Here is a 10,487-nt window from a genome sequence, read left to right on the forward strand (position 1 = left end):
GTCGCCTAGGCCAGAGTTAGCGCCATTTTCACGGATTATCACTCCTTCGTGACTGGTGGCCTGCATCGCAAAGCAGTGACCCGCATGTATTTTTTAACACCCCAACAAGGTAGACGCCAGGGTGAAGAACTACGTTAGGCATCGGTAGCACCCGCTGAGCGATTGCGATGTATCCGGCACCGTGGCCGTCGAAGAGGTTACGCTGGAGCTGGGCCAGATGAATGCTCCATCCGGTCTTGCAAACCGCTCGACCACAGTAACGAACGATCTGGTCAGCCTTCTTGAACCATGGTCACCGGAACGCCAGCCTTGTTCGCTTGGGTAAAATACTCACTCCAGATGTCCATTTGTATGGCATGCGCAACACATGAGCTATCATCATTGTTGGCCATGGCAAGGAGGGCGCGGCAGTCTTGAGCCACAAACGCTTGGTAGCTAATGTCGCGACCAGGGTAGCGGGCGAAGTATCTATCCACAATGTCTATGGAAGTTTGGTTCTCAGTCTCGATGAGCTGCTTGTGGGAAAGCCACGATGGCTCAGACGAATCTGCAACGAACCAAGTATTCATAAGCGTCTGCGAGGCCCCGGCAGTCGTGTATAGCCTCGATCTCAGCTCTTTCAGCTAGAGCTGGAGAGCAACGCGTACGTTCGGGGGGGGGGTGCGCGACGTGATGTTGTGTGGCTGTGCGCTACCGGAGTCGGTGGCGCTGAGTAGGCCTGCCTGCATCCGATCTGGCTCGTGCATGAGCATAATCCTTGGCCGCGCTATCCTTGTGTCGGGCCTCAATCCTGGGGTTCCCAACGGCAACGTCCAGACCGGAAATCGGGTTCATGTCGCCCGTCACCCGTTCGGGCGCAGACGACGACCGTCTAGTCGAGATTCTCGACCCGTTGTCTTGGTTATGGGGTTCCTCGGGGGAGGCCTTGCGCTGGGGACTTGTCTGGGGACTCGGACTCATCTTGGCCACATTATCCCTGTGATGGGCTTCCGCCCTGGGTCCATCAACCGCAGTGGCCAGTCCGGAAATCAAGCTCAGGTTGCCCGTCACCCTTTCGGGCACAGACAACGACCGTCTAGTCAAGATTCCCCACCCGTCGTCTTGGTTGGTGTAAGAGAACGCTGTTCACAAACAGTCCCTAAAACACAACACGCACGCTTGTGCGTCGAGGAAGAGATTTTCGACGTGGAGGGAGAAGGACAGTCCCGACTTGGAGGGAAGAAGAACGACTTAAAACCTTAAAGGTAAATTTGCAACTGAATTAAAATGAGTGATGGTTCCTGGCTACATGCAAAACACCACAAGAGATCATCTTCAACTAATAAAAGATTTTGAGTGTACGGAGCTTGAACTTTGAAAGCTTGAACCTCAACTTTCGTGGAGGATATCCAGTAGAAGGGACTGGCTTACGCCACCCACTTCCAAAGACAGAGACACTTTGGTCTCGTCACCAGTACAGTTCCCCAAGTAGGGACCAGCATTCTGTCTCACACAGAATGTGTATGACTTCATATAAGAAATCCGGTATGCACTTCGGAGCACCATACTGTAATCTGTTTTTATTTATTCCCACAATACATACAGAAGATACATTTATAACCTTCGTATGATGGCTAAGTGTAGCCCATTACATTACCAATAAAAGGAGATAAGCGACAACGGATGGAGTAGGTCTAGGGCGGGGTACTTGCGCAGCTCGTCAAGCTGTGCGCCAGTGCAAGTAAGCATATCTGCATTGTATGTCCTGATAATGCGTGTGCATAAGTTGTTGTGTTGTTTTTTTGCTTGGAGTTTCTTTTGTATATAACCCGTCAGTTTGCCTGAGTTCAAGTTGTCTGTGTTATTAGATACGACTTACTCCTCTATGCCTACATCGGATAGCATATACAAAGTTACTTCAGCGTCTCGAAGTAAATTCAATCGGATCTACTTGTTAATTGGTGTTGGAAAGTCCCTTATTGGGTGTATGAAGCTAGCAATTCGAAACCATAAGTTGTTGCTCAGGCCGGTTTTTGATTGGCCGCGCTGTCCCCGTGTTGAGCCTTAACCCTGGGGTCCGCAACCGCAACATCGGGCTCAGACCGCCCTTCACCCTTTCAGGCAAAGACGACGAGATTCATATGGGCACGTAGGATAGAGACATTCCGATGCCTCTGCAGATTTTGCTCGGGACTGCAGGCACTGTTAAAGTGAAGCAATTCCGGCGCGGATGGTTCCTCCGAAGCTTTCTCTTTTGCACAATATTTCAGAAGACAAAATGGGTGTTACTCTAGCGCGGAAACCATTGTGGTGAGGGAGGGTGCATTAATGTACATACCTATTATGGTGTACGTAAACCTTACACTATTACCCACAGTCAAACTCAGAAATATCAAAGTATGGGCGATGTGATGAGGTTCATGACAAATTTTAATACGATTGGGAGTAGTAATCGGAAAAAGCGACACGTGAGCTTCTAGCCTCACGCTTGTTGCAGCATAAAGGGTACTTTTTGTAGATACTAAGACCGCAGCGGGGCTGCTGTAGCTCTTTCGCTTAGATGAAGATAAACTAAAGGTCACCGACCTTCGTTCGATACTAGAACTAGTACGAGTGTAGCGGACCGCATCTGCTTACTCCAAGAGTAACCATGACCTTAAGCCAAGGCAAATAAAATCTTCCGCTCAAAATGTAAACTGTATTTCTTTGTTTTGTTTGCGGCAAAGTCGCCTATATCTAAATCTAAAAGTTTTCGTTATGAAATAGTTAGACCTACAGAGCTATAGGCAGTCCAGGTGTAGCCATGGTCACACAATTGTAAGCGCCGACTGATTGCGTGAACGCTTTCTCTATGCAAGGTGCACGGCAACATCGAATCGTGAGCTGCCGCCTAGGAATCATCCGTTTTTTTCGCAAGCAAGTTGCAGATCTGTTCTACAACTTTCTTACGACTTTCTATAAAGAGTCGAACGTGTTGATAAGCCAGTTGATCTATTTATCTTCTGAAATTTCTAACTAGGCTTGAGTTTTTCGAAATAACTTGAAAAATTTGCTTCCTGACAATTTTTTCATCTATTATAGAATTAAAAATTAAACGTTTTGGTTTCTTTTCGTTGTATATTAAAACGAAGACAACAATGTGGCTTTCGAAACCGAAGTTATATTGACGCCCTCACAACTGAGCCAATGGACCCACGCCGCATCTACGTGTACGCCCAATTTCTGCATTTCTGTCCCCCTTCTTGTCCACATTTATTATGCCTTTATGTCTGTAGGGAGATGGTGGTACTGGACAAGCAGCTACGAGATCTACTGCGTGCTAACCCACTTAAAGCCCAGGATGCCGAAGCTCTGCGGCTCCGGCTGATGGATGCTGCTACACATTTGGCAGATGCGCATCCCGCATTTGCAGCCAGCAAGGAAGTTGAGCAGGCACTATGGAAACCGTGTGTTTACCGCCGCATTGAGGATTTTCGACGGCGCATTCGTAAATATGCAGTAGCAGCTCAAACAGACCGCAATGTGCGTGAGCATTTCGCGCGCGTATCCAGCGAATTTCAGCAGTTTCTTAATGAATCTGCGGCTTTTTATGCGCATTTAAGAGATCGTTATGAATCGTGGCTACAGCTCAAGCGCTTGAGCGTCCTTCAAGACGACAGCGACGCCATTACCTGCTGTCGCAAGAGTTTGCATCGCTGTTACGTTTTCTTAGGTGATTTGGCGCGTTACCGAGAGTTGCATAGTCAAAAGGCCAAAAAGAATTTTGCAGCAGCAGAAGCTCTGTATAATCGTGCGTTGACAGTGTTACCAGAGAATGGGAATCCGCACAATCAGTTAGCAGTGCTGGCTACATATGTGGAAGCGGAAACTGTGGCAGTATATCGGTACTGCCGTAGCTTACTGACATCACAGCCATTTACAACGGCTGAGGAAAATCTTGCTTTACTATTTGAGCGAAGTCGTCAACGTCCTTTGGCCGCTCCGACTATATTGACATCGTCACAGATTTCGTCGAAGGAGAAGTCGGCCTTGTTAAAGAGCTTCTTGCATCGTTTGACGCGTATGCATGGTATTTTGTTTGCGTTATCGTCATCACATGATTCCTTATCAACGTCGAAAGGTCGATGCAGTGATGAAGTAATGCCAATATATCCACGTGATATGGAGACCGTACTTTTCAAAGATATGCAGATGCTGCTACAAGCAGGAATTATTGGCGACGCATTACTGCTTAAAATCGTCGTGACGAACATCTTTTGTATCATACGAGCCTCGAAATCGCGCCCGCTACTTGAAGATGCACTCCGTTTATCGATCCGTATGGTCACCAGTGTAATGGAATTTCTTGTGAATATTTTTGACATGAAATCGAAGGACTCAGCAATCTCGGAATTTCGACTTGCAGGTCCCGTAGCTGTCTTTTGTGACTATCTAAAATTGCATTCTGATTTGCAGGAACTGACCGAAAAGCTTTCAGCATCTCGTCAAAGGAAACTTTATAGCGATGTGATCACCAGCGAACAAGGAACCAGTGGAGACCATTTCGTTTTAGCTTTTCTTAACATGCTTGCGAAACTTGTCAATCACGTTCGAATCCGCGAGCTTCATGCATCGTTGACCCTTGGCAATGGGCAGCAAAGTGGTGATGGGGTCATAGACCGCCAATATCTCTTGAAGGAAAGCATTGAACTTCGAGGATTCGCACCTCTTGAGCAAACCGTGTCAAAGCTTACGAGACAGGACGATTGGGAGCCACAGTCCTCTGTTAAAGGAGCGAAAAATGCGTCATCAGCGGCACCCCTATCGGATATGGAGGCTGCCAAAATCCGTGCGTTGAAACTGTATCGCTTTGCACGCTACTTGTGTGAATACAATGGAGGGAACTCGCTGATGTTTTGCGATGAGTCAGGGAACTTCACGACATTTGCCGACAAATCAAACACTCAGCAGAACAACAGTGTCCAAGAGGCAGTCCCTCCTGTGAAATATGGTTCTTTTCCGATTGGGAACTCTAAGCAGCCACAACGTACTGAAGAGTTGTTCAACAAAGACTTTCGTGCTGGGACTGGTGTGGATGAGGATGACGATTTTGAGGATGAAGTTATCGTATATCAGCCATCGCTAGCTCGAAGAGAAATGATGGAGAGCCAAACCAAGCAATATGGAGAATCAATGAGCTCCGCCTTGGAATCGTTTTCTGGCGGAAGTGCATTCAGCCTTCGAGAACCAAGTTCAATATCTCCAGCTGATGAACAAGATCGTGCAAAATTCAATCACATCAGTGCATTTGGTGCTGGTAGTAGCTTTTTTGGTGCATCTCCGGGTTGTGCAGGCTTGAATACGTACAATGATGGAGACAGTTTTTTAAGCCAGTCCATGTTGTCAGGTTGGAAAAGTAGTGGTGAGAGCGTCGGCTTCAGCAACTTGAATGGGTTTACTTCGCTTGACACAGGGTTAAGCATGTCAACGAGTGGACAAGACACAAATTTTTTGATGCCTTTTAGTGCCTTTGGTGGAGATCTAAATGGTAAAAAGAGTCTTTTTCCAAGCAGCTACCGAAGCGACGAGAAATTCTCATTCACGTCAATGGCTGATTTAGCAGCTGTAGAACGCGAATCAGCGCTTTACCAGCAAAGAGCGTCGAGTTTAAGCGCATTTTTAGGTACCTCGACGCCTTTAACTCAGACCGAAACGCAAGATTCTGCTACTTCACAGGCGCCCACGCGTCCGCCGCCAGGTTTTGGGGATTCTTTGATTGGTACTAAGCAACAACAGCAGCACATGCCGAAATCGTTCATCAACCCGTAAATTTCGTACCTGACACTGATTTTGAACGTCAGACGCCAGAAATTTCAAATACGAGATGGTATTCATCGGCATTGGAAAAAGGTAAGCAAATGTGTTGGACAACACGGAAATGAAGCTACGTCATGTGACAAAACCTTTCGGACAAGCTTAAGTTCTCTTTCGCAACCCCTTGTGCTGCTCGCGGCATTCATTGGGAACATTTACATCCGATTAGCCTCCTTAGTCTTCTAGTCCAACTGGCATGTAAAGAAGGAGAGATAACAGTGTGGGAACGTGGATGTCTTCGGTATCACTACTCAAATACTCAAGACAGATTTGGTAGAATGAGCTAGCACACTTAAAACCAAAAAAAAGAAAAAGATTTCTAAGTACGAATTATTGATCGATATGGGAGGCTCGACGAGCAAAACTTCGTCGGCAGCTACGTCGGTTTTGCGCAACCGCGTGATCCGTACGAACATGTCACTGGAGTATCTAGTCGCTCTATCACGTGGCAGTACTACACAACTTAATGTCACTGAGACCTCTACGCCCACCGATTTAAACAGTTCGAATGTGAATCCGATGGAAATGCAGACGCAATTATTGCACAATGTTCAGAAGCTTGACGAGTACGATCACGTTCGATTTCTTGAACAGAGTACACGATCTTTTGAGTCTACTGCTAGCAGCTACCGACTGCGGTCATCACAGCCCATTAAACTCCCAACTGATAAGACAAGCGCTGCGTCTTCCACCGGTATTGGAGGTATAGACGAAGAGAAGATTTGCGGTCGACTGACGTCAAGAGATCTGCGCACATTATTACGTCTACACTATGAAAATCCTCAAGGATGGACACATGAAGTTCTTGCAGACAAGTACGGATTGGAAGTTGATGTAATGCGCAACATTCTCAAAAGCGTCGGTCCTCCTAACGTGCTGCCACCAAAAGGGAATGAGTATCCAATCGGTGTGTGGTTTGAAAGTCCCCATATTAAATAGAGAGAAGTGTACATGCTCTATTGTGGTAAGTGCAATTATAATGTAAGTAATTATTCAAGTTGAACGAATTGAAAACCGTCCAGCCCATGTGGTACCCGATGTTCAAGTTAACTTCATCAGCAACAGCAGTCTTCTTAGCGTTTACAAAAATGTGTCGTCAAAGTAAAGACTTCTTGTACTGTCAAGTCCCTTCATAAAATTACGCTTCGATTAGCTTACTTCCTGGGCCGCTTTGAAAGTTGAAATAGAACGTGACTCATTCGTAGACCTTAAGCTGTCAACTATTCTTCCTAATATTTATATGACCTACCATAATTATTCTGCCAAATTAAAAAGATACAGGAGAATTTTTTTCACCTGATCGCAGTCTTCGTACGTGGATATTGAGAGAGAGGTATATCTTCTCTAATTTTCTGTGTCAGACTCCGTCTAAATCTGTTCCACATGCATTGATTTCAGAAGAAATTGAAATATACACTACATCGCGAAGACATTTCCATGACAGATATCTCAGTGAAGCACATCGTTCAATCCGCACTGATTTAAGGCATCATCTTACGTTCTATACCAGAAACAGTACGAGTGTACCCAAGGCAAAGGTGCTTTTCCGTTCAGAATTGACACTGTATTAATTTGTTTTCCACACCTTTGTACGGTCACCCCATCTTGTGTGACCCACCCTTCTATCACGGTACGTGCTACACTCTCCCCCATCAAACTGCAAATACCCATAGTTCACATTTAACTGTCGCCTCATGCGAGGCTCGCATGTATAAAACACCTTTACGTCCCTGGATTGTCTTCACGCATTCTTCAGCGGGGCTGCTGTATCTCTTTGCTTGGAGGAAGCCAAACTTAGGTCACCTACCTTATGTTCTTTACAAGCGCTGCGGACAACACGTCCGTTCCTCGACCTCTCGACTTCCGTGGGAAGTGTTATTATTACCTATCGCCTCGACGAAGCACAGGAGCAGCAGTTGGAGGCTGCCCACAGGGCGGCTCTCATACGCTCGTATCCACGTTCGGTCCTATATCCTCGTGTGAAATTTGACTTCCGCTCGACGGATCCCACTACTGAAGCGAAAGACGCGATCAGTCGATCGTTAGGCGTCTACGTAGTGGCCAATACACAAGCTGAGCTTGACCAGCGGAAAGATTTCCGAACTCGCTTCGTGGAGCCTCAAGAACCACGGTGGATAGGTACCGCGCTCGACTTCGAGCTCAATGAGGAGGCGTCCTGTACCCGCAATGCGGACTATTCCTGCGGTGCTCGCCATTGGCGAAACCGCTGCAGATGATGAACAGTTCTTTGAGCGATGGATGCAGCGGCACCGGAAACTGTCCTTGCTGTCTCACTTACAACGGAGCCACAAGGAAGTGGACGTGCGCGAAGAACGCATCTTCGATTCGGGTTTGGCAAACTCAAGGCGCAACGCCGACTTCCTGCGTATTGTCGACCTGTCACACATGGAATAATCCATCACGCTCCCGCGAGCTCTGTGGTTTCTCACACGGGTGAGTCTACGACCACGGCAGCTCATGTTCATAACTTGAGTTCAGCTCATGACCCTACGGCTTCCCGGGCTACCTCCGAGAAGCGCGGGGCGCACGACGACGCGGAGCGTCATGATCCTTCTGATCATAAGCGTCTAAGACGTCTGGGGAGTCTTGCCGAAGTGGCACCCCAAACGCCCACGTGTTCTCGGAGTTTGGGTATCCCCGTCACTTCACAATATACCTGATTTGACCCTGTCCACGACGTCGACCCAAAAGGCGTTCCACGTGATAGTGGACGCCACCGTTCTTGTCGAGATGAGTCGGCGGCGGACGATGAAGACGTGGTCGATCGACGTCAGGTGACTCGGGATCCTCTTCGAGATCTTCAGGACAAAGTCTGTTGTTATCGGCACTCCACTGAGCATCTTGCCGAGGTCGCATACCGCTGTGCGGGAGACCTCGAGAGCTTATAGCATGTTGTGCACCGACTGCCTCACGTTAAGGTCTATCGCGCTCTATCGGGGCGGCTCCTAGCTGTCGAGCAGACGAATGCGTCACTTCGTGTGACGGTGGAGAGCCCGACGCCGTTGGAAACGGAAACTGTTGCACTTCGTGCTTAGACTCAGTTGCTGGTTCAGCTTATGGGTGGCCGAGCGCGTATGGGTGCCACCCCGGTGCCAACGCTTCCGCGTTCACTTGGCCGGATCCCGGTACAGCTTAAGCAAACCACATAAAACACCGGGTGGGTGCGCAAACTTCTCGGAAGGTTTAGCGTATACACAACGCCTCGCTCGCTTACGACCTTAAAATGTCCGAAAAACCGTGGACGGGGCTTCGTCTTAAAGACAGCAGAGATTACATGTGTAGGAAGGATTTTAGCATTTAGTAAATCTAGGTCTTTGACCTTAATGGTTTCAACATTTCTTCTGCTACGTCCGTCTACATATTCGTTCTGCATGCCTTGGCTTTCAGCCATCCGCATCGCGAGCGTGTCGTAGACACTCAGTCGGGTAGACAGAAAGTCATCGACTTCTTTGCGGACAGTGAGGGACTGACATCAGCTAGCCGTTCGGCAATTACTCCATCATTAAGCCCTGAGCCATGGGATGGCGATGTCAGCAGGACGCGAGAATTAACAAGCCCGTTTACGTAGAACGGCGTGCAGCCGGTAGACGCATGCACTGCATCGTTCAGAGCAAACTCTACAAGTGGCAGCACGGCGCTCCAGCGCTTCGGCATCTCAGAGCAGACGCTGCAAAGAACGTCTTCATAACACAAATCACGCGCTCAGATTGACCATCAGTCTTCACATGGTCCGCTGTTGACATAGTCAAATCGGTGCCCAGCACCTTGAAGAGTGTAGACCAAAATTTCCGAGTGAAGCGTGAGTCTGTGTCAGAGACAACTGACTCCGGAAGGCCATGTCGTCGAATGGCACGATCTACATACCGCGTCGATGTACCCACACTGGTGATGGTGTCTGGCACTACCGCAAGATGAGCCATCTTGATCAAACGGTCCACAAAGACCACCACACCCGTGTTGCCCGCCGAGTCGTTCGGCAGACCAAACACATAATTCATACTCGTGGACTGCTAACACCCGGAGGGTACCAGTAATATGGCCAGCGGTGCTGCCGCATTCGGAAAGGGTTTCATCCTTTGACTTGTCTCACAAGTGCGCACATATGTGCTCGTCCATTTGTTCGGCTTGGGCCACCAGTAGTGGCTCCTCACAGAGCTGTACGTCTTCTCACAACCGAGATGACCACTGAGTTGGGTGTTGTGGGCCTCATAGAGGATAGGTATTTTAAAGTCTCATCGTGAGAAACCACAATTCGTGGCGTATCCTTCGAATCGGTGCTATGATACAGCAACCCGTTAATCAACGAATATCGGTGGAAACGTGCGCGCAAAACGCGCCGAAAATTTCTTGTACGAGTTTCCAAACTCCTTACTCCCGAGAGCCTGTAGCAGCGCAATACACGTACCATACCCACGTATGCGGCGCGGATCAAATCCGTCACTGACGACGTCACCGTCGTGACATGAGCAAGCTCATGATTTGGTCTGCGCGACAATGCATCAGCCAGAGAATTGCGAGATTCGAATGCGATCATCCGATCTCGCCCTCGGAGTCTGCTTGCAGTAGTGCACAACCGATGGCAAAGTCCGAAGCGTCACAGACGACACTAAAAAGACGATCGGGGTCTGGCAACG

General features: G+C 48.3%; 3 protein-coding genes across 3 annotated transcripts; 2 read left to right on the forward strand and 1 right to left on the reverse strand.

The window, feature by feature from the left end:
* Positions 1–28: 28 nt before the first annotated feature.
* On the reverse strand, positions 29–358 carry PHALS_00146 (uncharacterized protein; the record flags this gene model as incomplete). The annotated part of the gene is made up of 2 exons (XM_024728381.1): positions 29–277; positions 335–358. 2 exons carry the CDS (start codon positions 356–358, stop codon positions 29–31), a joined length of 273 nt encoding a protein of 90 aa, XP_024572185.1.
* A 2,900-nt stretch (positions 359–3,258) lies between these two features.
* On the forward strand, positions 3,259–5,787 carry PHALS_00147 (Nonsense-mediated mRNA decay protein; the record flags this gene model as incomplete). The annotated part of the gene is made up of 1 exon (XM_024728392.1): positions 3,259–5,787. The coding sequence occupies one exon, from the start codon at positions 3,259–3,261 to the stop codon at positions 5,785–5,787; it is 2,529 nt and encodes an 842-aa protein (XP_024572186.1).
* Positions 5,788–6,174: 387 nt separating this feature from the next.
* Positions 6,175–6,771, forward strand: PHALS_00148 (NADH dehydrogenase [ubiquinone] 1 alpha subcomplex assembly factor 4; the record flags this gene model as incomplete). The annotated part of the gene is made up of 1 exon (XM_024728403.1): positions 6,175–6,771. One exon carries the CDS (start codon positions 6,175–6,177, stop codon positions 6,769–6,771), a length of 597 nt encoding a protein of 198 aa, XP_024572187.1.
* Between the last annotated feature and the right edge of the window lie 3,716 nt (positions 6,772–10,487).

Source organism: Plasmopara halstedii (genome assembly GCF_900000015.1).
Source record: "Plasmopara halstedii genome assembly, contig: Scaffold_110, whole genome shotgun sequence".
Taxonomy (NCBI): Eukaryota; Oomycota; class Peronosporomycetes; order Peronosporales; family Peronosporaceae; genus Plasmopara; species Plasmopara halstedii.